Source organism: Heptranchias perlo, chromosome X (genome assembly GCF_035084215.1).
Source record: "Heptranchias perlo isolate sHepPer1 chromosome X, sHepPer1.hap1, whole genome shotgun sequence".
Taxonomy (NCBI): Eukaryota; Metazoa; Chordata; class Chondrichthyes; order Hexanchiformes; family Hexanchidae; genus Heptranchias; species Heptranchias perlo.
Window position 1 is genome coordinate 3,914,555 of NC_090370.1, and position 26,848 is coordinate 3,941,402.

The following is a 26,848-nucleotide window of genomic DNA, read 5'->3' on the forward strand; positions in this document are numbered from 1 at the left end:
GCCATCACCCCCCTACTCTTAAAAACCCATCCTTGACCCCTCAGTCCTTACAAACTAATGCCCCATCTCCAACCTCCTTTTCCTCTCCGAAGTCCTTGAACGTGTTGTCGCCTCCCAAAGATGCACATTTTTGTTGTGGAAAGTAGTATTCATCGCTAAACTCGGCATCCAACATTCTCAGATTATTTTTGGGTGTTGTAGTTTTCTAGGACAAAGTGCAGTTTATAATAAGCAGTGTGGCAGATGTTGCAAGATTTTTTTTTAAAGGAAAAAAAATGAAAATTTAACATTTAGCTTTTGACATTGTAAGGTACTTCGAAAAGTACTTGCATGTCGGTGAGCATACTCAGGGTACCTGTTCATGATTTTTTGGTTGTAGTTGATTTTTGACTTCCAAGAAATTTCCTTGGTTTATTTACAGTAAACTGAGAATTTTGACTTCCCCTTGTACAGTCTTCTAATTAACTTTATTAGCACTCATTCTGGACAGTGAGTAGATGTGGGAATTTTTGGAGAGCAAATTGTCCTTTGGGAAAATACCAGAGATGATTTATAAATAGAAGCAGAGTACAAAAGCAAGGAGGTCATGATGAACCTTTATAAAACACTGGTGCAGCCACAACTGGAATATTGTGTCCAGTTCTGGGCACCACACTTTAGGAAGGATGTGAGGGCCTTAGAGAGGGTGCAGAAGAGATTTACTGGAATGATTCCAGGGATGAGGGACTTCAGTTATGTGCATAGACTGGAGAAGTTCTCCTCAGAGCAGAGAAGGTTAAGAGGAGATTTGATAGAGGTATTCAAAATCATGAAGGGTCTAGACAGAGTAGATAGAGTGAAACTGTTCCTATTGGCAGAGGGGTCAAGAACCAGAGGACACAGATTTAAGGTGATTGGCAAAAGAACCAAAGGCAACATGAGAAAAAACCTTTTTACACAGCGAGTGGTTATGATCTGGAATGCACCGCCCGAGGGGGTGGTGAAGGCAGATTCAATCATGGCCTACAAAAGGGAACTGGATAAGTACTTGAAGAGAAAAAATTGCAGGGCTACAGGGATAGGGCAGGGGGATGGCTATCAGAGAGCCAGCACTAACTCAACAGGCCGAATGGCCTCCTTCCGTGCTGTGACCATTCCATGATTTGTGTGATTGTTTTGTGTGTATTGTTGACACTGGAGCAATTATTGGTCAAAACTTTTTTTTTAAAGTACAGAATTTCTCCTGCCCACAAATGTGAGCTGGTTCTGAGGAAACTAGTTTCTTAACAGGTGTACATTTTTAAAAAAAAATTATAAACTTATGCAGAAGCTTCCTGGATAGCTCGTTTGGCAAGTTCCTGTGTCCAGTGTAAGGTTGCCAACTCTACTTGAATATATTCCTGGAGGTTCCACCACATGACCTCCTGCCTCCAACTGCCTGACCCCATACTCCCTCCACTGGTTGCCCAACATACCCATCCTCACCACAGCCAATTGGAAAGCAAATAGATTCATTACCCAAATAGATGATTCTTGACTCGTCAGTCAAACAGCAACCCCGCCCCCTTCCCCCACCATGTCCAATATTTTTTATAACTAGTTAGTAAACAAAAAAGTGTTCAAAGAAAATTTTGTATTGCCCCTCCCTGGTTGCTTGCAGCAGTGTCCTGGAGATTAGTCTTTAATTCCTGGAGGCTCCAGGGCAATCCTGGAGGGTTGGCAACCCTAGTCCAGTGGGAGAAGTCAGGGAGGTTCTAGGTTTGAGTCTTGGTTTGTGCTGAGGTAATTAATCTCAGACAGGGCAACAGTTGGCCTCCCTGGGGTGAGGGGTGCATGGAGAAAAACAGCCAGAGTTCCAGCACAAAATGTTAAATGTGCAGATGTTGTGCAAGGGAAGGCTGGATCAGTGTTGGTTCTGACACCACCTGCACTTGAATAGTCTGCCAATGTTCATAACAGATTTTGTCATCAATATGAAAGTGAAATCACAAATGAGAATTAAATGAATGATGACAGATTACATGTATTCAGGATATTCCCTGCTAGTCCACAATAGGTGATAAAAGCCCCCGTTTGATTGAAATGGGTGTTTTTTAATATTAGTCACCAGGATTTAAACTAAAATTCCCTTTTCAAGTAGGAAGAAATTTTCTAAGCATACGTGTATATCTGCAGCACCATAAAAAGGCCATGTCCTTTCTAGAAATTAACTGAGCCCCATGACATTGCTTGCAGTAAATCAAATGTTTGTGGTTTTATAAAAAAGACAGGAGAGCCGCATCGTGGAAACACAATGTCTTACTTAACATAGTTGACCGATGGAATTGATCAAGGGCAAGAGTTAAACAATTCTCTTCCTGTAACTGTATCTCCACTTAACTTCCATTTTCTAAATCTGTCCAGCACCCTCTTTGCAAAACACACACTTTGGCACCCCTTTATCTCTGGGAATTGTCTCCACTCATTCCCTTTGTGCAAATCTGTCTTCATCCGAATCTTCTCCTGCACATCTCCATTTGTCTTTTTGGTCTTTCTTTCTCTATGTCTACTATTCAATGTCTTTCACACGTATACTCCCCTTGTGTATGCTTTTCCATCTTACCTGTTGTGAAGGCCTGGAGGCAAACCTGGGGCTCCAAACCTCAATACCCACAGTTTCTCTCTGGGTGTGCGGGGAAACTAGGGTGTAATCATCTTGCTGCATTTGCCTGGAGGGAGGGAAGGGGGCTTGTCTGGGATTATAATAGGAAATTGGAGCCTGGGGCAGAAATTCAGCTCCAGCTGTATTACCAATGTTTGTGTGTGGTATCTGTATTTATTGGCAATATTATGGTTTTATTACTTGTATACAGTGTACTGCTGTATTATAAATGCATCCTGTTCAGAAGGAGCAAGTCTAGAACCTTAGATAGGTCGGCTTGGTTCTTGGGGCTTGGCAGCTGGGAGGCATTTAGGTCACTGCTGAAATAAAGTCAGAGTTTGTGCAGGTTAGTTTTCCTTCTGGTGATTATTATTTTTTTTTAAAAAAACAAACTGAGGTAACTCAGCAATAAAAAAAAAGTTGTTTATTTAGTTCACCTATCCGGTTCCAAATAATTATTACAAATACTACCCAGTAAATCCTAAGAGTCCCGAGCAGGGTCTACGTTAGTTCGCTAAACATTATCCCGCTAGTCAACTGCACTACAGTGCAGCCCATTTATATCTGAAGTCGTCACTACAGACAAAGTCCGACTGCTGGAATTTCAATTTTATTTAACGCAGTAGAGGTTGGAATAAGATTTTAAAACAGACCGCCTTCTATCACAGGGTGCAATCAGCAAGAAAGCCCACAAGCACCAGGAACCTAATCACACTCCAGCCCCATCCCAGAGAGATAGGGTAGGCTTGTGCAGAGAAATGTTTTTGTAGGGATTTCTAAAAAGATAAAAAAGGTAGATTCGTGCTATCTGCATTGATTTTGGTTGAGTGTTTGTGTATAGAACTACATTTAATTTATGACAGTCAGTGGCTCAAAATGCAAGGTCAAGAAAAGGTGGAGGAAAACTCTCAGCTGCCTAGGCCCCAAGATCTGGGATTCCCTCCCTAAACCTCCCTCTAAGACACTCCTTAAAACCTACCTCTTTGACCAAGCTTTTGGTCACCTGTTCCAATATCTCATGTGGCTTGGTGTCAAATTTTGTTTGATAATCGCTCCTGTGAAGTGCCTTGGGACATTTTACTACGTTAAAGGCGCTATATAAATGCAAGTTGTTGCTGTTCGCAATGAAGGGGCATCATAGGATGGGAGAATTGGCCCTTTATTGTATTGTTTGAGATATTCCACATACTGGTCCAGCTGGTTTTATTACACCTCTTCAACATGTGCAGCTTTTGTTAAAGCCTCTACAAATTCAATGCTTTAAAAAAGTCCCAAAATCCTCTGGAGAAAACAAAAAGTGATCAAAAAACCTGGAATAAGACCAATCCTTACAGCCAGCAGACAGATGAGGCCTTCCTTCCATCAGTCTGGGCTGGATTTGAACACATGCCCAAATCAAAGGCTGGTATCTAACCTATTGTTCCAAGATAAAACATTTAATTCTATAGATACATCAAGCATTAAGTGTCCAAAACATACAACTGACTAGAGTTGCCAACTCTGGTTGGATGTATTCCTGGGCGGTTTGCTCACATAACATTTGCCCGCAGTTTGCAAATGTTATTGTGCTGCATAGCTGGTCCAGTTGCTGCCCAAACCATCCTATTCATTGGAGCAGGTGTGGACAGCTCTCTTGGACTTAGTTCCTGGTCCAGGGTTCTTTGACTGTTTACATGGCTCACAAATCTTTCAGAACACATGCAGACTAATGCAAAGACAATGCAGACTAAATGCAAAAACAATGCAGAGGAGGCTTCAACCTTGACAGTACTTTAGGTTAAACTGTGGAGGAGAAACATTTAAAACCGATGGAGCAAGTTCCACGTGCACAGAACAGCCCCTCAAACACCAGCACCTTCACCTGGAACTCTATAGCAAACACTGAGTCAGCAGTTTACGTTTATAGCCACACATGTGGCCATTACTCTAAAATCCTTAATTACAATAACGAAACGAAACAAACCTCCAGCTACAATACAGTCACTAAGAACCGGCAGACAGTCTGGGGCCTGCTCACACCCATGTCAGGACTGCAGAAATCCACTTTTCACAGGGAGGGAGAAAAGAGCCCAAAATAAACTTGCTGCCATTGCCAAGCCATTCTAACTAATCATAATCCACTAACAAAGTTTATCGTCTTCAAGTAAGAGGCAAGGAGAGGTCGGTTCTCCTCTTGTTGGGTCGTTTAAAACTTTTTCAGCCAATTGCTGGACAACAGGAATACAGGTTAGAGGTCAAAGCACCATTGTGACCCCACTTGTGCATTTTCTCCAGGGTTGCTAGTAGCAGTGCCCAGGGGATTCATCTTCCATTCCAGGAAATCCTGGAGGGGTTAGCAACCCTACAACTAACCATTCACAGCAAGTACGTCAAAATATTAAAACAGCAGAGTTGGAAACACTCGTGAAAGAGAGATACAGCTGTGCACAGTAAGGAGGCAAATTAGGAAAAAAAATCTTCATGTCATCACCCACAGAGATCAGGAGAATACACTTTTATAATAGGGCCGTTATCATAAAAGCATGACAGGAAGGTGCACAGGAAGTTTTTAAACCATATGCAAGAATTTTATTAATAGGATTAAATGAAAAGGCTATGACAGATAGGCACCTGTATACATGCAGATATTCACAAAGGACTATTCAGTCCTGAGCTTAGTGTGTTAAAAAACTGTTGAGTGGCAAAGCCCTGGAAATTAAAGAGTCTTTCCACACAATACATCATGATGTTTGAATGGTGTAATGAACTGGTGTACATAGACCAAAGAGAATTTAACAGGTGGGAGAGAACATATACCTACAATAGGTTAATGCTGTACACAGGCTAACAGATGGGTAGCAGCATGTTGCACGACAGAAGCTCAGTCAAGCAATTCAGATAATGAGCCACACTGAACTGCAGCCTTATGTCTCATTTACAATGCTACTGCTGGTGGATGGTGGCCCTAGTAACCCAACATGTGAGATGCAGGAAAAGAAACCAAAGACAAAGAAGAATGAGCCAGAGTGGTTGGGGGAGGGGGGGGGAGGAGAAGAGAGAAACAGCAACTATTAGTAGGAGAAATGTTCTTTTTCAGAATGTGACACAAGAAGAAGAGAGCACCAAATTCATCTCATACTTTTTGCAGCCACTGTCAACACAATGTTCATCCAGATCAAAATGGAATGTAAAGCTCTCTACATTACCCAACAATGTGGCTCAACCAGACCAACACACAGCTGCCCCAGTGAGTACAGTGGTACTGCAACAGATTAGGGAGAGCCCAGTGTCCGTGTTAGCCAACTTCAGCGGGAGCAATGGCGGGGCAATACAACTGGCCTAAATGCCCTTGGACTGAGGAGGGAGAAAAGTCAAGCCTCTGCTCCTAATCCAGTCACTAACCCCTGATAAAAGTTGCACGTGAAGGCAGAACTTGTCTATGGTTGAATAATCAGCTAAGCTTGCACATGAATGGCAATTTAGCCAAGACCACAGGCCTGCTAGCAATTATGGTACCACATCTCAGCACAAGTCAATGCCTTCAGGAGTGGAGGGAGGGAAAAACAAAAAAGACCAATTGGAAAACTAACACCCATTGTGCTGTTGTAAATTTTTCTTTTCCCAGCCTTACCAAGCAATACTTCAAATCTGTGCACTGTGGGCTCGTGCCCAAATTCCACTTGGAAATGAACAGAGACCACCCAAAGTCAATTCACTCGAGACACGTCTCCTCATCTTCTGGCAGCAAGTATCTCATTAGTCTGGGCGATATCCGGTACCAGAGGTGAAAAAAAGTGTGCCAACCCAATGCACAAATCAAAACAAGTAGCTTTATTTTTTTTTGCAATGAATTGCAATTTGTAAATTAAATCAATATGCATATAAAAACCAAACCAGATTATCGGCTGGCAAGTGCACACATTATACACAGAGTACAAACTGGCACATAACATTTTTTCCCCCCCAATTTAGTTATTTTGCAAGCAATTTTATATTTAAAACCTCCCATAAAAACAGTTCTTCCTTAAAGAGCTCTCACGTAACAAGGTGGAGAAAGGACAGCTTGTGTAAACAAGTGTACAATTGATAAGATTGACAGTATCTTGGAAATTTGAGGTCCAGCAAAATGAGGACATTTTGCATGTGCAGCTGCACACAGTCATAGAATCATAGAATCATAGAAGTTACAACATGGAAACAGGCCCTTCGGCCCAACATGTCCATGTCGCCCAGTTTATACCACTAAGCTAGTCCCAATTGCCTGCACTTGGCCCATATCCCTCGATACCCATCTTCCCCATGTAACTGTCCAAATGCTTTTTAAAAGACAAAATTGTACCCGCCTCTACTACTGCCTCTGGCAGCTCGTTCCAGACACTCACCACCCTTTGAGTGAAAAAATTGCCCCTCTGGATCCTTTTGTATCTCTCCCCTCTCACCTTAAATCTGTGCCCCCTCGTTATAGACTCCCCTACCTTTGGGAAAAGATTTTGACTATCGACCTTATCTATGCCCCTCATTATTTTATAGACTTCTATAAGATCACCCCTTAACCTCCTACTCTCCAGGGAATAAAGTCCCAGTCTGTCTAACCTCTCCCTGTAAGTCAAACCATCAAGTCCCGGTAGCATCCTAGTAAATCTTTTCTGCACTCTTTCTAGTTTAATAATATCCTTTCTATAATAGGGTGACCAGAACTGTACACAGTACTCCAAGTGTGGCCTCACCAATGCCCTGTACAACTTCAACAAGACATCCCAACTCCTGCATTCAATGTTCTGACCAATGAAACCAAGCATGCTGAATGCCTTCTTCACCACCCTATCCACCTGTGACTCCACTTTCAAGGAGCTATGAATCTGTACTCCTAGATCTCTTTGTTCTATAACTCTCCCCAACGCCCTACCATTAACGGAGTAGGTCCTGGCCCGATTCGATCTACCAAAATGCATCACCTCACATTTATCTAAATTAAACTCCATCTGCCATTCATCGGCCCACTGGCCCAATTTATCAAGATCCCGTTGCAATCCTAGATAACCTTCTTCACTGTCCACAATGCCACCAATCTTGGTGTCATCTGCAAACTTACTAACCATGCCTCCTAAATTCTCATCCAAATCATTAATATAAATAACAAATAACAGCGGACCCAGCACCGATCCCTGAGGCACACCGCTGGACACAGGCATCCAGTTTGAAAAACAACCCTCGACAACCACCCTCTGTCTTCTGTCGTCAAGCCAATTTTGTATCCAATTGGCTACCTCACCTTGGATCCCATGAGATTTAACCTTATGTAACAACCTACCATGCGGTACCTTGTCAAATGCTTTGCTGAAGTCCATGTAGACCACGTCTACTGCACAGCCCTCATCTATCTTCTTGGTTACCCCTTCAAAAAACTCAATCAAATTCGTGAGACATGATTTTCCTCTCACAAAACCATGCTGACTGTTCCTAATTAGTCCCTGCCTCTCCAAATGCCTGTAGATTCTGTCCCTCAGAATACCCTCTAACAACTTACCCACTACAGATGTCAGGCTCACTGGTCTGTAGTTCCCAGGCTTTTCCCTGCCGCCCTTCTTAAACAAAGGCACAACATTTGCTACCCTCCAATCTTCAGGCACCTCACCTGTGGCGGTGGATGATTCAAATATCTCTGCTAGGGGACCCGCAATTTCCTCCCTAACCTCCCATAACGTCCTGGGATACATTTCATCAGGTCCCGGAGATTTATCTACCTTGATGCGCGTTAAGACTTCCAGCACCTCCCTCTCTGTAATATGTACACTCCTCAAGACATCACTATTTATTTCCCCAAGTTCCCTAACATCCATGCCTTTCTCAACCGTAAATACCGATGTGAAATATTCATTCAGGATCTCACCCATCTCTTGTGGTTCCGCACATAGATGACCTTGTTGATCCTTAAGAGGCCCTACTCTCTCCCTAGTTACCCTTTTGCCCTTTATGTATTTGTAGAAGCTCTTTGGATTCACCTTTGCCTGATCTGCCAAAGCAATCTCATATCCCCTTTTTGCCCTCCTGATTTCTCTCTTAACTCTACTCCGGCAATCTCTATACTCTTCAAGGGATCCACTTGATCCCAGCTGCCTATGCATGTCATATGCCTCCTTCTTATTTTTGACTAGTGCCTCAATCTCCCGAGTCATCCAAGGTTCCCTACTTCTACCAGCCTTGCCCTTCACTTTATAAGGAATGTGCTTACACTGAACCCTGGTTAACACACTTTTGAAAGCCTCCCACTTACCAGACGTCCCTTTGCCTGCCAACAGACTCTCCCAATCAACTTCTGAAAGTTCCTGTCTAATACCATCAAAATTGGCCTTTCCCAAATTTAGAATTTTAACTTTTGGGCCAGACCTATCCTTCTCCATAGCTATCTTAAAACTAATGGAATTATGATCACTGGTCCCAAAGTGATCCCTCACTAACACTTCTGTCACCTGCCCTTCCTTATTTCCCAAGAGGTGGTCAAGTTTTGCCCCCTCTCTAGTCGGGCCATCCACATACTGAATGAGAAATTCCTCCTGAATACACTCAACAAATTTCTCTCCATCCAAGCCCCTAATGCTATGGCTGTCCCAGTCAATGTTGGGAAAGTTAAAGTCCCCTACTATTACCACCCTATTTTTCTTGCAGCTGTCTGTAATCTCCTTACATATTTGCTCCTCAATTTCCCGTTGACGATTTGGGGGTCTGTGGTACAATCCTATCAAAGTGATCTCTCCCTTCTTATTTTTCAGTTCTACCCATATGGACTCAGTGGGCGAACCCTCGGATATATCCCCTCTCACTACTGCCGTGATGTTCTTCCTAATCAAGAACGCAACTCCCCCTCCTCTCTTACCTCCTGCTCTATCTTTCCTATAGCATCTGTACCCTGGAACATTGAGCTGCCAGTCCTGCCCCTCCCTTAGCCATGTTTCAGTAATAGCTATAACATCCCAGTCCCATGTACCCATCCATGCCCTGAGTTCATCTGCCTTGCCCATCAGACTTCTTGCATTGAAATAAATGCAGTTTAATCTAGTCTTCCCTTGGTCTTTGCCCTGCTTTCTCAGACCATCTGTCCGGTCATGTTCTGTACACTCTCCCTTACTGCCTTTTGTTTCTGTCACCACTTTATTTCCCACTGACTTCCTGCATCGGTTCCCATCCCCCTGCCACATTAGTTTAAACCCTCCCCAACAGCACTAGCAAACACTCCCCCTAGGACATTGGTTCCAGTCCTGCCCAGATGCAGACCGTCCAATTTGTACTGGTCCCACCTCCCCCAGAACCGGTTCCAATGGCCCAGGAATTTGAATCCCTCCCTCTTGCACCATCTCGCAAGCCACGTATTCATCTTAGCTATCCTGTCATTCCTACTCTGACTAACCCGTGGCACTGGTAGCAATCCTGAGATTACTACCTTTGAGGTCCTACTCTTTAGTTTAACTCCTAACTCCCTAAATTCAGCTTGTAGGACCTCATCCTGTTTTTTACCTATATCGTTGGTGCCTATATGCACCACGACAACTGGCTGTTCACCCTCCCCCTCCAGAATGTCCTGCAGCCGCTCCGAGACATCCTTGACCCTTGCACCAGGGAGGCAACATACCATCCTGGAGTCTCGGTTGCGTCCGCAGAAACGCCTGTCTATTCCCCTTACAATCGAGTCCCCTATCACTATAGCTCTGCCACTCTTTTTCCTGCCCTCCTGTGCAGCAGAGCCAGCCACGGTGCCATGAACCTGGCCACTGCCACCTTCCCCTGGTGAGCCATCTCCGCCAACAGTATCCAAAACGGTATACCTGTTTTGGAGGGAGATGACCGCAGGGGACCCCTGCACTGCCTTCCTACTCTTCCTCTGTCTGTTGGTCACCCATTCACTATCTCCCTCAGTAATTTTTATCTGCGGTGTGACCAACTCACTGAACGTGCTATCCACGACTTTCTCAGCATCGCGGATGCTCCAAAGTGAGTCCATCCGCAGCTCCAGAGCCGTCAAGCGGTCAAACAATAGCTGCAGCTGGACACACTTCCCGCAGGTGAAGGAATCAGGGATACAGGAAGGAGCCCTGAATTCCCACATCCCACAAGAGGAACATGACACGGCGCTGGGGAAGAGGGAAGGAAAAAGGGAAAGTGGAAAAAGCCGAGCAGTACCTTTTTATGTCCCACCCCAGCGGCTGGTGGGAGACACATGGCAGGGCTTATTGAATGCAATAGGGTATATGTACAACATTAACAGAGTAAGAAAGGAGACAGTGCTGTACTTAAAAAAAGGAACCATTTGCCAACATTTAATATCAGTGGACGTGGAACGAGACTGTCTGAAATTAGCTGGCAGAAAAAAAAGAGCACAACACTGTCAGCATTACTCCTGCTTTCCCCCTTGGATTAAAAACTAGAAAATTCCCCAGGAAATTTAGGTTACATCTTGCAGGTAAAACACCAAGGGAAAATTCAATGTTCTAACGACACCAGATGCTATCTCCACATGAAGCAGAAAAAGGTACAGAAGCATATCTTGGAGACACAACACACACAGAAAATTGGGGGAATGGGTTGCCAAGTCTGTCGAGTTTAAGTTAAAACTGACGAACCACCCAAGTTCATGCAACAGTTGACCACAGAGCATCATGGGTAACTATAGCGATAGTCCACAGCCTGTACCAGCCAGCTTTGCCAACTGAAGGCTCCATGATGCGCCTTGGGGCTTTTACTACGTTAAAGACGCTGCAAATGCAAGTAGTTATTGAAGTCATCCATCAGATGTATGAGACGTAACTGAGTCAAGGAAAAAGGAGATTTAGAAGGAAAGAGAAAAGGAAATGAACTTCTGTTACAAGCAATTTCTGTCATTCTTCCAATAGAGTCCTGCTTCAATGTTTTGTGTCAGAACAGATGGCTGTAACTGTGATTTAGGAGTACAGGAAGGAGCTCATGCAATAATAGTTAGCAAATATCAGAGCTTGATGATATCCCACCGCTATCAGGGGGCTTTGCTCCCTCCATACACTAACGTAAACACTTGTTCCTTTTGAACCCCTCATAGGAGATCGCCATTCAGCCCATTGTGCCTGTGCCAGCAACTCCTCTGTGTACAAGTCCCATAGGTTTGAAATGCTTCAACCAAGAAAATGTTGGGTAGGGTTTGCCAATTTTACTGGCCTGTTCTGTAATCTCTAGCATATTCACTTAAAAAAAATGTACAAATATTTGTCTCGACAGTGCAGTAGTACAACCCAATTGCAGATGGGACTTTGCTATTTCATACGTAGAGTGAAGGAAAACTCACAGCATCCATCCACACCACGAAGGTTACTGGACATCTAAACCAAGGCTTCGATTGCTGCTTCGTAATTCTTAGAAGCCTCAGCACCCTGCATGCTGGCATCATTTCCTAGCAATGCTTCTAAGTGCAAGACAATAGTAATAGCTGTACGTGGGTCAGTCGTTGATGCAAATTACAAACAAGTTTTTGCATAGAGGAATAGCAGTTACTGAAATTAATCTTAAAAACCACAGCATATTTTCTTCCACTTATAAACGTTGGCAAATAAGTCAGTGTAAGCATAAAGCACATTTCCTCACTTCATGCTTACAATGATTCTGCTTTTTAAAAACTAATGGCAAATGGATAAAGATATAACCCATAGGTTTTAAGAGTCTCCTCTTGAAGCATATTCTCAGTTGTGTCACGTGGCACTAGTTTGTCAGCAACAGAGCACCTCTGACAAAGAAATGGATTGCACGATAACAGTAACAAATCCAATTTTCAATTGAAAACACTTCAATGGACTGCACCTAATCATAGATACATTCCAGGTCCCACTTTGGTTTTAAAACCAATCGTTGGTACAATATTCAACATTTAAAGAGCCCATTTATCCTCCATTTCCTCAGTGATGTCAGCCAAGAGGATCCACTTAAAAGAATGTCTTCGTCCTGCATTGGTGGATTGAGTCCGTTTTAGGATAGATTGTGAACAATATTTCCACCCCCACCTTGGTCAGTTTTTTTTTTGCAGGTTGTTTTAATCAAAACTTCTGTGTACCTACCTAAAGTCACTTATAAGTTACTGTTTTCTTTTTATTGGGCTCCCCTGCAAAAAAGTTTAATGCACTATTTACCAACTAAAAAGGTGAGGCAGTGCCCTACCCAAAGATCGTGGCCAATGCCAATCAGCAAAATCAGCTGCTAGAAAATGCATGGGTAGACTTTGGATGGGCTGTTCCCCTTGAAGGGCAAAATTGACAGAAAAGGACCTTGCTTCTGCACTACACAAAATGGAAGCAATTAATTCTGCACCAGTTCATGGGAACAGAGATCAGGCAAAAAGTTAGAATGAGGCAATATTTAACCAAACAGAAAAGAGATGTTGAATTGCTGAACTTTGCCCATAGATGCAGCATTAGTCAGAAGCAGCAATAGCCAACTAGTTGTCAGCCACTTCACTTATCTACAGTATAGCCACACCTTTAAACTGCAACACACTAGTCAGTAAAACACACACATCAATGTCCCAACACTGAAGATTTCTGTAATTGTTATGCACCAAACTTTTACAGAACATTTAGAACTATGGCAGGAATCTAAATTTTTATCCAAGAGATATTGTGGAATGTTAATTTGATCACTGAAGGGAGAAAATAAGGGAGAATAAATATTTTGCCAACAAATTCCAAGGTGGTGCTCTCAGTTTGAAAGAAAGGTCAATTCACACTGTCATTGAAGAGAGTTTTAACTCCTTGTTTCTTTCAGCTGTTGGACAGACAGAAGGAAAGAACTTGCATCTATATAGCACCTTTCATGACCTCAGGACATCCCAAAGCACTTTACAGGTCAAAAGTATTTCAATGGTTGTGGTCAGATTTTCTTTCTACACTAAAAAAAGACAATCTGGACACCATTTAAAAGTCTGCAGAAAATTTTCCAAAAATGTATTAGTTTGGAAAACACCAGGAAGTACTTATGTCTGATGGACATTGGAAACTACAGCAAACGGTAAACGTATCAGCTTGCGACCATAACCAGCAGCCAATACAACATTCCTGCCCTCTGGAATTCCCTCAACACCTCATTTTCAAAACCCTCAGATCCCTTTCCTCGTTGAAGCACTCAGATGTCTTGCTGTACTTTAGGAGCACTATACAAACACAACTTGTTATGCAAGCCTCAACACCAAGTGGTGACAGGCTCAGACTGTTGGGGGAGGATGGAAGGCATCACAGCCACAGCCAATCCCATCCCAGTCCTCACCCAACATCCACAGACAAGGGACTGAACCAGAGACCCAATATACATTTTTCTCTGGATGTGGGCGATGCTGGCAAGGCAAGCATTTGTTGCCTATCTCATTACCCTGGAGGTGGCAGTGGGCCTTCTTTTTGAAGGCTTGCAATCTTTGTGTGATGGTGTTCCCACAATCGTGCCAATGGATCCATCTGTGTCTTGTGTGGCTCAACCACTCACTAGATAAACTTGCCGAGCCACCAGGAGAACTCTGGTAATTTTCTTGTGTACATCACAGACCCACAGAAATTCATACATCAACTTACACAAAATTGACACATACGTCACAAAATATCAGATTGGAGTAATATAAAAAGCATTGAAATAGACTAAATGAGAAATAGGAGTGCAACAAAGCCTCATTGTTTGTGAACTATACAAGTTACTTTGTGGCTATATTTATAGCTAAATAATCATACCATGTTACCAATAGACAATGTGCCTGCTCTGTTCGATAAGATTTCCTGCAACAAATCAGTATTACTTTTTTGAAAATGGTTGTTTTGGATTTTTAAAAACTGTCAAATGCTCTAAAATACAGACCTTTAAATTTATCCAACATTTGTTAAAGATTTCACAGAATGCCAATCCAAAACCAAACTAAATATTGGTCCCAGAGTTTTAAAGGTTTTTAAAAAAGAAACCCACAGCACTCAGTTTAAACCTCAAATATCTACAATACCAGTCACTGCATATGAAAGCTTAAACCACTACAAAAATGGAATAATGCATGAATCGAGGGAGTGATTAGGGAATATTAACATGGCCCCATTGTTTGTAGCCACTACACAGGATTCTCAAGGTGGTAGGATATATTTTGCAGGTGCTTAACCAGACACTTCTATTCTTTCAAATCAGAATACCCTGACAACTGGACATTGAGTCAAGAGTATGATTAGATATGCAAATCAACCACCCAAACAACTAGATTTTCATACAAGTACTTCCAGATTGCATTGTTTGAGTACAACTAACATTAAACTGTTCAGAGGCTCTAAGTTTTGCATTTATACCGGTGTTCTTCTCTGACCACTGCCTCCTCCTGGCCGACTGTCACCTACAGGACGATCAGAGAGTGGGCAGGGGGACATGGAAGCTGAACGTGAAACTGTTGACCCTGGGAAACATTGAGGAACTGACGAGGGATTACAAAGGTTGGAGAACTGTAAAGCCCCTCTTTGATGCCCCAGTGCACTGGTGGGAAGCCATCAAGGCGAACATCAAGAGGTTCTTCATCCTCAAAGGTGTTCAGAAGGCGAGAGAGAGGCAGAGGGAAACATCCCGACTCCAGAAAAGCATGCAGAATCTTCTCCTGCTGCAGTCGATGGGGATCGATGTCGGGGAGGAACTCAGAGAGGTGAAGGACCAGCAAGCCTCGCTCTTTGCCTCCGAGGCCTCCAAGATCATTTTCCGGTCCAGAGTCCGCTCCGTGGAGCAGGACGAGACTTGCTCGCGCTTCTTCTTCCAAAAGGTGCACAGAGAGAGCTCTGTGATCAGCAGCCTGAAGGAAGAGAACGGCTCGGTCACGTCCTCGCAGCCCGACATACTGAGGATCTGCAAATCCTTTTATGCCGGACTGTACGACGCGAAGCCCACAGACAGCGCGGCCTCCCACTCCTTCTTGTCGTCTATCACGGAGGTTCTAGACGACAGCAAGCGGGAGAGTCTGGTTCACCCGCTAACTCTGGACGAACTGACAAAGGCCGTCCGTTCCTTCGAGAAGAGTAAGACTCCCGGAAGCGACGGCTTACCGGTGGAGTTGTACTCGGCTCTGTGGGACTGGATAGGCTCAGACCTGCTGGAAGTGTACAGGGGTATGCTCCTGGCAGGCAGCACGTCAGACTCCATGAGGAAAGGCATCATCACCCTCATCGACAAGCGGAAGGGGGAAGAGGGAAGAAATCAAAAATTGGCGACCCATCTCACTACTTAAAGTGGACTACAAAATTCTGTCCAAGGTCATCGCCAATCGGGTCAAGTCAGCCCTGGAGGTGGTGATCAACCCCGATCAGACCTGCTCTGTACCCGGCAAGAAGATCTCTGATAGCCTGGCGCTACTCAGGGATACGATCGCCTACGTACAGGACAGGAGGGGTGAACACCTGCCTGATCAGCCTGGACCAGGAGAAGGCCTTTGACAGAACATCCCACACGTACATGGACGTGCTCTCCAAAATGGGGTTTGAGGAGGGAATCCGCAATTGGATCCAACTGCTCTACACAGACATCAGTAGCGCCGTTTCAATCAACGGGTGGGAATCAGAAAGCTTTCCGATCAAATCTGGAGTCAGGCAGGGCTGTCCTCTCTCCTCCGTCTTGTTCGTGTGTTGCATAGAACCCTTTGCCGAGTCCATCAGGAGGGACGCGGGCATAGGAGGGGTGACGATCCCAGGCAGCGGAGGCACTCAGGTCAAGGCCTCCCTGCACATGGACGACGTCGCCGTCTTTTGCTCGGATCAGCTGTCAGTCCACAGATTGTTGAGCATCTGCGACCAGTTCGAACTGGCCTCGGGGGCCAGGGTAAATCGTAGCAAGAGCGAGGCCATGTTCTTTGGGAACTGGACCGACCGATCCTTTGTCCCCTTCACCGTCAGGTCGGATTACCTGAAGGTGCTGGGGATCTGGCTCGGGGGGGGGCCGGGGCGTGCACCAAAAACTGGGAGGAGTGTATTTCCAAGGTTAAGCAGAAACTGGGACTGTGGGATCGACGATCCCTCTCGATCGTGGGCAAGAACCTGGTCATCAGGTGCGAGGTGCTCTTGGTGTTGCTGTACGTGGCGCATGTCTGGCCCATACCTCGCTCCTGCGCCGCGACAGTCACCCGAGCCATCTTCCGCTTTGTCTGGAGATCAAAAATGGACCGTGTCCGCAGGGTCACTATGTACAAATCTCCGGAGAAAGGGGGGAAAAGGCGTACCCAACGTACCTTTGTGTGCGGCTGCATCAGGCTGTGCGTAGACCCTCGGTACGCAAACACAAAGTGTCACTAAGTGCTGAGGTTCTACCTGTCCCCGGTGTTGAGAAGGATGGGCCTGGCCACGCTGCCACGCAACGCTCCGTCCAGTTGGACCGTTCCGCCCCACCTGTCCTTCGTGGAAAAGTTTGTGCAGAAAAACACCTTTGACCACAAGGCGATCAGCAAGTGGTCCACACGCAACGTCCTTGAGACCCTGCGGGAAAAGGAGATGGTGGATCCTGTCAGTTGGTTCCCTGAGCAGACGGTCGATGTCATTTGGCAGAACACCTCATCGCCAGAGCTTTCAAACAAGCACCATGACATAGCTTAGCTGGTGGTGAGAAGGGCCCTTCCTGTCAGATCCTTCATGCACTCCCGGACTCTCAGCCCCACCGTGCGCTGTCCCCGAGGAGGCTGCGGTGGAGACGAGACCGTCACCCATCTCCTTCTGGAATGTGCCTTTGCAAAGAAGGTCTGGAGAGAGATGCAGTGGTATCTGTCCAGGTTCATCCCGAGCAGTTCCGTAACACAGGATTCTGTGCTCTATGGGCTGTTCCCGGGGACGCACACTGAGACGGACATCAACTGCTGCTGGAAGACCATCAACTCAGTGAAAGACGCCCTTTGGTCTGCCCGAAACTTGCTGGTCTTCCAGTGCAAGGAGCTGTCCTCGACCGAGTGTTACAGACTGGCACATTCCAAGGTCCAGGACTATGTGCTCAGGGACGCACGGAGGATGGGTACGGCCGCCGCAAAGGCTCTGTGGGGAAAGGCAACCGTTTAGAGCCTCCCCGCCATTGTATACCGAGGGGCTGCAATCAGGGGAAAACCCCTCGGGCAGAATGTAAAATTCTAATTGATGTAAAGAACCTGTAAAGAACCTGTTATCAATAATCTGTATTGAGTGTAATGCAATGAGACACCAGAGAGAGTGTCAAGAACTGTAATTATGTCCAATGTGTTCATTGAACTGCAGTTGATGTAACCTGCAAATTGTATAATCTGTATTGTGTATGTTTTGGAATGTGATATGAGAACTGTATTGTATGTATTGCTGCAAATTTTATGAATAAAGTATATTTTTTGAAAAAAAATTATACCCATTTGTTCTAGATGTAGAACTGAAACCTAGTGTTCCATAATAGAGTAAAACAATCAATCATCGACTGTACAGCATACTGAAATGTTGTGTTATTGGACCCAACCTACCATTAGGCGCATACAGTAAAGAAACATGTAAATATATGTACTGTGCAGAGGAATGCAGGCAAAGCAGTTCTGATTCAAATAGGAGGCTGCCAGATCAAGCAGAACATAAAACATGTAGCTATAAATCAAGGCTAACTATTGGTTTACATCTCAGCTTTTAAAAGAAAACTTAACATGCAATAGACCTGGCAATAATTTCAGGTCTTTGTTTAATGGCCTGTGTATCTCAATCTGAAATCTGCATATTTTCACTTTCCAGCCCTGTGGAGCATTGCCCTACAATCAACAATTCTCCCAGGCACAGCACTGCTACTAAATTCATTACAAAGTCACATTACACTCCAACACTCTATTTGGTTAGACAGAAAATATTAGAGCAGGAAATTCAACTTGTTGAAACGACTAATGAAGTATTTACAAAATCCAGTAAAATAACAAAATATCAATTAGACAACCCTCACTCACCTGACGAAGGAGGTAAGCTCTGAAAGCTTGTGATTTTCAAATAAAACTGTTGGACTATAACCTGGTGTTGTAAGATTCCTTACATTTGCCCACCCCAGTCCATCACCGGCATCTCCACATCATACAACAAAGTTGATCAGGCTCTCCCAAACCCTTCTCAGAATAAAACAAAGTAATGTATAAAGAAAGACAGACCTGCATTTATATGGTGCCTTTCATGATCTCAGGACATCCCAAAGTGCTTTACAGCCAACTAAGTACTTTTGAAGAGTAGTCACTGTTGTAATGTAGGAAGTGGGGCAGCCAATTTGCACACAGCAAGCTCCCACAAACAGCAACGTGATAATGGCCAGATAATCTGTTTTAATGATGTTGGGTGAGGGATAAATATTGGCCAGGACACCATATGAACAACAGCCCAGACATCCCATACCCCTTGGTAAGTCATCTCAGGTAGGAAGTTTCATATGGAATATGCAAGCCAAAAATGTTCAGTTTTTTTTTGAGTCAGAACTTGAATTTTAAAAAGGATGAACTAAAGAATCTGCAGATAGGGTCTACCATGATCTGAAGGAAGATTTGTTTTGTAATATAAATACAATGGAAATACTTTATAGCTTTATGGCCACTTCCACACGCAAGTTAGACAGTTCGAACAACAAAAAAAATCACATTGGAGTCTGATGTTAAACAATAATCAAATTAATAAATCATTAGAGTGTACTTTGGCTCAGTTGCTGGAACACACACCTCCAGATCAGAAGGTCACAGGTTTATACTACACTGCAACTTGAGCACATATTCCAGGCTGAGGGAGTGGTGCAGTGTCAGAGGTGCCATCCTTGGAGAGTTAAACCAAGGCCCCATTTGGGTGGATGTAAAAAGATCCTGCAGCACTATTCAAAAGACAAACAGGGGGTTTTCCCAGGTATCCCAGCCAACATTCACCCCTCAACCAGCACCAAAACTAAAATTAATCAGTCATCCACTCATTTACCAAAGGGTACAGTATGGCTAGGCTACTATTCATCATGTAGTACTTTGGTGTTTCTGGGATCTTGGTGCGCACAAATTGGCTGCCACTTTTGCCTAAGCAGTGACTACACTTTCAAATAATCTGTTGGCTGTAAAGCACTTTGGGACATCTTGAGGATACAACATAAATGAAAGTTTGTTCTTTCTTTCAAAAGATTTTCCTGATTCTGAATTGGAATAGCTTGGACCATTTATAGAGTCACTTCCCATTGGTACGTGAAATGCACACAAACTGGTATTTACACCAAGCACTGGTCCAATAACTCAACCAGTTAAATAATTAACCCCCTTTGGAGTAGGAAACAAAAGGCATAATTTTAGCCCTGGTTTGGGAAGAACTTTTTTTTTTAAAAGTGTATTTAACTAAACAGCACAAATTTCACAAGGTCACATACTTGCTATAAAAAGCTCCACAAAATGTGGGAAATGTCAGTACACCAGCGAGTAGTAACATTTTAGGCTCTTATCTTTCTACCAATACTGCTGGGTATAGGAGGAAGCATGAGTGAGCTGGGGTGATCCACCCACTCATTTTGCCCTCCTCCCTGTCTTAGACACACCCACTTTGTACCTCCCCACAGTTGACAACAACAACATCTGTGGATCGAGAGCCATCAAGAGTGGGAGTGCAGTGCTCCATCAATAGCAGAGTCCCACATCATGGGTCTTGAGCTGCTGTCTGATTCAGCACCTTCCTGTACTTAACGTGGAGAGCCAACTGCATCCATGTGCATAATTGCACCATGACACAATCAGACGTACAGAATGAGCTCTGCTTCAACTCCCAGACCCACCCTGCATCAAGGAGATTTCAAATATATTGCATGAAAGACTGCCAGCCATCTTACTCAAGGAAGTGAGAAAAATGGGGATCCTTGAAAATCATAACATTGCTATATCATGATGCACTCAAGTTCATAATCGCATAGTCGCAAAAATAGAACAGCAGACCTGTGCAATATGTGGTCTCCATTTTCAAACCTGGTCTCCAATAGGCCTTCAACAAGTGCAGTGGCAGATCACAAAACAGAGGACATCCATGAAGATCAAACTCTCCCAGAACCTGAACACTACAGCAGCGTTTGGTGATCGCTAGGTGCCATCCTCTGATCTACCACTCCTCTTGCTTTTCTTTGAGCTGAGCAGGGCAGGGGAGTAAAGTCACAGATTTAAAACCACATCCTAACACTCTTGACACTGGTGCATCTTTACATGCATTTTATTTATATTTTGAGGCAGCAATTGGCAGCCTTTGCCAGGGGACATAACTGGATGCATGACGTCTCCAGAAAAGAGTGTGGTCAGTTTAGGACTAGCCTTTTTTCTTCCATAATCTGACCCATTAAAAAATAAAACTCTCTTGCATAGCCTTGTAGCTACACTGCACGCTTGTGACTTTACATCTCAAGTCTGAATGACTTGAGGAACATTACTGTCGCTTTTTCCCCAATCCCACTGTGGGTAGTTTACAATCCACACACAAAGTACATTTTATTCCTCATTATATTTCATTCCTCATTATATTTCACTGCCTGCAATTAGGCAAGAAATTAATTCAGGCAAACCACAAAAAGCGAATTTATTTTTCCAAAGTGCTTTTTGTTTTAAAAAAGTAAAAATGTATTGAAAAAAAACTAAGAAAAATAGCTGTAGCTCATCACCAGGTTCTACCTTGGCCTCTCCCCCTTATTGATCTAGCAGCTTCATTTCATGCAAACTCTTCACCCTCTTCTACTCCTCCAGCTTCTCCTTTGACATCCTCTTTGCCCATCACCTTCCCAAGTCCCAGGGTGATTTCTGCAGTCAGTCAAGGAACACTTCTCCCGCTTTAGCCTCAGTGATCGCAACATTTACCGAAATGCTTCTTTCCTCTGACTTCTCAGCCCTCCTGTCTTCACTCAATCTCATCCTACACATCAATTGCCCCATCCATAGCCAAGGCCTCCCCCCTTGACCTGGCCATTATGCAAGGCTTTATTACTTCAGAGCTTTTGAACATTGACAAGGCAATCGTGGATGATTTCCTGGTCTCCCTCACCATCCACATCTTCTGCCTGATCCCATCTTACTATCCTCACCTTTTGCCCCTGGAAAAAACTCCTCCCACCAGCTTTCCAACTCTCTGCTGGCCTTCCACCCACCACTGCCTCCGTTGACCTACTTCAGTTTCTATAGCTCTTCTTTCAACCCCCACGTCCTCATCGAGTCACCGTCCTCCTAGCCCCACCATTCCCTTGGTACATTTCTCACCTCTGCTCCCACCAGTCCGAAGGCTAGAGATTCAAGCAGATAACTGGCCTGGTTGTCCACTACCAGATCTAGCAATACTACACCTTCCTTTCCATGGTCAAATCCTCCTACTACACCAGGTAGGCAAAGATAACACCAGACTATTCTTCCCAATGACCAACTAGCAAATGCAAAGAGCTCATGTACTTTTTCCTCTCCAAGACTGCAACGACATGTATAGCTGCCTCATCAACCCACTTTTCCTCTGACCTTCAACCCCTCCATCACTCCGGACCTGCTCCCTTAAAATCACTCGAGCTTCTCCCTCTTATTCCTCTACCGCCACCCCTCCAGCACTCTTAAGGTTCATCTCCTCCAAGAGACTTACTTCTTGTTCCCTCCATGTTTCTTGCAACCAACTACCTTTTCTTGTCCCACTGCTTGTTAATAGCTCCTTTCGTGCAGGAATAGTTCTCCTTCCCTTCAAAACTACCATCGCATCTCTCCTCAAAAAAAGTACCATCAACCCATCAATCAGATGCAGGCTCCAACTATAGTATCACTTTGTTGAAGACAATCTCAGGTGGAAAATCCCTTTGCTGCCATTCATTGTGTTTCGTCTAAGTATCCACCTATCCTGGTATCGAGGACAAGCCCAGGACTGGTATGGCACTTTAGGTAAAGCAGGCAAGTTTTACTTACTCTCACTCATGAAAAGTTACTCAGGCAAAGTATAGGGGAATCATACTGCACAAATCAATCAGTCTAAATATACACCTATCTGGATAGGATAAAAAACATTAGCTATTTTGCTTCACTTTTCTGAAATTGCTGAATATATTCAGAAAATGGTTAAGACATTTGTCCAATAGGTCACTGTCTTGTTTGTTCAAAGCTAAATATTTGTTTATCACACTGCTGCTCATCCCAATCATTAAAAAACTTAGAACCATAGAAAAGATACAGCACAGAAGGGGGCCATTCGGCCCATCGTGTCTGCACTGGCTCGGAGAACAACCAGGTGCCCATTCTAATCCCACCTTCCACTACCCGGTCCATAGCCCTGCATCTTACAGCACTTTAGGTGCACTTTTTAAAAAAGAGTTGAGGGTCCCTACCTCCACCACCAAATCAGGCAGCGAATCCCATACACCCACCACCCTCTGGGTAAAAAGTTTTTCCTCATGTCCCCTCTAATCCTTCTGCCAATCAGCTTAAATCGATGTCCTCTAGTTCTTGTGCTCTCCGCTAGGGGAAACAGGTACTTGTCTACTCTATTTGGGCCCCCTCATAATTTTGTACACCTCAATCAAGTCACCCCTCAGCCTCCTCTGCTTAAAGGAAAACAACCCCAGCCTATCCAATCTCTCCTTGTAATTACAATTTTCAAACCCTGGTAACATTCTTGTAAATCTTCTCTGCACTCTTTCCAGAGCAATTACGTCCTTCCTGTAATGTGGTGACCAGAACTGCGCACAATATTCCAGCTGCCTGCACCATTCACCTTTACCTGGGCAAGAGAACAAAAACAATCTGCTCCCAAGTCATTCCCAATGGCAGTGGATCAACCATTGGAACATGCCCTTCTTTCCATCAGTTGAAGCTGGATTTGAACACAAGTCCCAGAGTTAAAAATGGCCATTATGCTGGCCCATTATAATCCAGTTCCCACTAATATTTCAGGCTGCAGGAACTAAGCCACCATATTATAAGCTTAAAAAAATGTGGATAGGGCAACAGGATTAGAATGAGCACTATGAGCAGAAGATGCCACACAAGGCAGGAGGATATGATTTTTTTTTTTAATGCTTAAACTGGATCTAGTAACTTAAGTGACAAGTTACCTGGCCTGGCTTTTGCAGAAATAAATTTCAAACCTCAACCCTGTGAGGCATCCTACAGTAGACCGCTGGGTATGATCACAACACTTGTAAATACTTACTTCACCCTTCCTCTTGATATTGCCCAAAGTTTACATTCTAACAGCACTGAAACCCAAGTGTTACTTAAAACCGAATAGTTGTAAAATGTTGGACCACATTTGTACTCATGGTTTTTTGTGAAATTCTCCCTGCATAAACATGTCTGACCAAACACCATAATTTAGATGCAAGCCATATCACACTGCCCCGTTTAGACAGTCTTAAAAAGATAACCAGTTTTGCTTATTCACTTTACAAAGCTCCACCCCCACCCCCCCCCCCCCCCACAAAAGGGTCAAATTCTATTAAGGCCAGACAAAAACAAAGTTTGGTTACTCCATTTTCCTGAACCCTCTCCGGCAAGAGATATTCCTGCAGTACTGAAACACTGTTGAAGGATTTCTGGGAATCAGTTGTATGCATGGCAGGACTTGAAGTGACTGGTGCCACTTGATGAGCAGTACTACCCCACGCAACTAAAAAGTTCATTAGCAGCGAATGGACTTGAATTAGCAATTTTCCAGGACTGTTGAGTGTCGTTTCCAGCACAGATTGTACAGCAAGGCAGTGACCCTGAAGAAAGTGGTTACTCCAAACCCCACTTGGGTTGGTTTCCATTTCAATTTTCTGGTTCGGGAAAAGCAGGGACTGTATGTGGATTTCCCCAGAGTTTCCTTGAGATTGTTTTAAATAATTCTAGTTGAAATGAAACCTCCAACAAGTATTATGCTGGCAAACAAAGCTCCATGATCTGGTTATTCAGGTTATTGCACTTCAGTCAGTAAAAGAATTTAAAAAACAGGAATCAGGGGAATGTTTCCATGCTGGCAAAGTCTCAAATGTCAAATTCATTCAAGCTGAGTCTTTTAGGAGACAGTATCATATTGACATTACAGCATGGAAGGTCATAAATCAGACAGGACCTTGGTGATTGGAATTTTGGAAAGGGGCAGTTTTGTTTAATGGAGGGAAAAAAGAAAATCTGATCTCAGTTCAGCAAGACTAGTCTCTAGACACACCCAACTCACACTGGAAACAGAATGGCTTGTGTAGTTTTGGAAAATATTCAAACATTTGGTCCCACCATTCATTCCTCCTCCTCCCCCCCATATGAAAGAGCATCAGTAACAATAATCTAAGACTCACTGGCAACACACAGTAAACACATTCAAATAAATGACATGTTTACATTGCTGATGGAATGTTCAATTCCCAAAATCTGTTTTGCAAGTGTGTCTGCAAACTCTCACCTTCCTCAGGCCAGATGGAGCAGGAAACAAGGATGGAATGTAAAAAACACTAAAATCCCAAGATTTGTTCAGCCTGGCCAGTCATCTTCCAATTTAGTACAAAGAACTTCATTGCCCTTTTGATACTTTTCAAAATCTGGGCAAATCCAAACCTGCCCACTACCATTCTGATCCGTAACAATTTATATCGTTACAGCATCTTTAACGTAATAAACGACCCAAAAGCACTTGTTGAAGGAAGCAACTACCTGGCAGTGAGGAGAAGAATTATGGGACAGGACAGGTGACCAAAGGCAGAGGAGTTTTGGGGAGTGCAGCGCCAACTGCTCTTTGAGGTGGGCACTTCAGTGAAGCTCAAAATGAGTATTAGTAAAATTAATACTTTTAGCATTTGTTGAACTTTTGTGCAACATTTGAAACAAATGTAAAAGGACAATCTGTAATGAGTCAAATACCCTTAAACAATGTCTTCAGATAAAGAAGCAAAGTCTGATACTTGCTGGAAAAAGTTCCATCTCCTGATAAATTCCACCCATTTTCATCCTCATATCATTTTTCAGTATAATTTTGATTGGAATACGATGTGCATAATGCAATGTACTCATTTGTTCTGTGTATGGAATACTCGATCTGACTAGACACCAGAACTCTGAAGATACTGTAATATGTTGTTTGAGAGAACTGCTGTTAACCCCTTTTGAAGTCACGTTTTCAGACAAGCTTCACATTATATTTGTGACAAGTGCTACATACACAAATGCAGTTGGGAGCCATGTAATATTGATACACCATCCAAAAATAACTGCAAACATATCTGCAGAGGTGCAAACCCCAATTACTCAAGTCCCCACCAAACCATCAACCACTCCATCCACAAAACAGACCACTTTGCAATGTAAACCAAACCACAATCTGATCTAGGATCAAAAGAACATGGTCTGCTTCTTTAATTAGAAACAAAGCAATTCAAAATTCATGACAACACCCCGCTCGAATTAAAAAACTCAGGTCCCAAGTTTTCCATCTGGCAGTTGGGTTGAATTATGGAATTGTTAATATATGTGCCCAGCTGTAACTCTCGAGGACAGTTATGATGGAGGAGGGCATAAAGCCGGCCCTCTGCACAATAACTCAGGCGCAAAACCTGGGTGGAAATACATTTCCATCATCATTTGCCAACAGTTTAAAAAAACATAACTCTGCAGCTGGCCCCATTTTCAATTATTTCAATCCACACCCAGCTACAAGCTGCAATTAAAACCTTCCATCTACATAAAGGAGAACAAAATGTTACGCATGCCAAATCTCCACCTCCAATCTATTCACTTCACCAACCTTGGATAGTCAACACTGCAAAGGGCATTTACAGAAACATGCCTAAGTCTGGGATCAAAGTTGTTAGCCAGTTTTCTCCCCCCAACTCTCCTGAAGACACTGATCCTTGCTGGGGTACAGTTCCACAAAAAAAGCTGCCTTCTAGTACCCCAAAGTGCTATTCTTCATATTCAAGCCTAGACAATGAATGTCAGTAGGTGATTCGAACACAGCAGCAGCATGACGACGACTTGCATTTATATAGCACCTTTAATGCAGTTAAACGTCCCAAGGTGCTTCATGACACCGAGCCAAAAAAAATTAGGGCAGGTAACCAAAAGCTTCATCAAAGAGGTAGATCTTAAGGGGCGTCTTAAAAAGGAGCAGAGAGAGGTGGATAGGCAGAGACTTTTAGGGAGGTATTTCCAGAGCTTAGGGCCTAGACAACCAAAGGCCCAGTCACCAACAGGGTGGGGGGGGGCGAAGGGAGTGGGACGAGGTACCAATTCCATTCCCCCCACCCCAGCAAACCCAGGACCACCAAGGGAAATTACAGCACTCG

General features: G+C 43.8%; 1 protein-coding gene across 3 annotated transcripts in view; it reads right to left on the minus strand.

The window, feature by feature from the left end:
- Positions 1–26,848, minus strand: part of LOC137307176 (LIM domain and actin-binding protein 1-like) — a 115,809-nt gene that overhangs the window by 77,607 nt on the left and 11,354 nt on the right. For 2 of the 3 annotated variants that reach the window (XM_067976538.1, XM_067976536.1), the window contains exon 3: positions 16,833–17,076. The exons of the other annotated variant lie outside the window; for it this stretch is intronic. In XM_067976538.1, coding sequence (XP_067832639.1) covers positions 16,833–16,850 — 18 coding nt within the window. In that variant the 5' untranslated portion in view covers positions 16,851–17,076. The remainder of the gene's footprint in view (positions 1–16,832; positions 17,077–26,848) is intronic. 3 annotated transcript variants of the gene reach the window in all.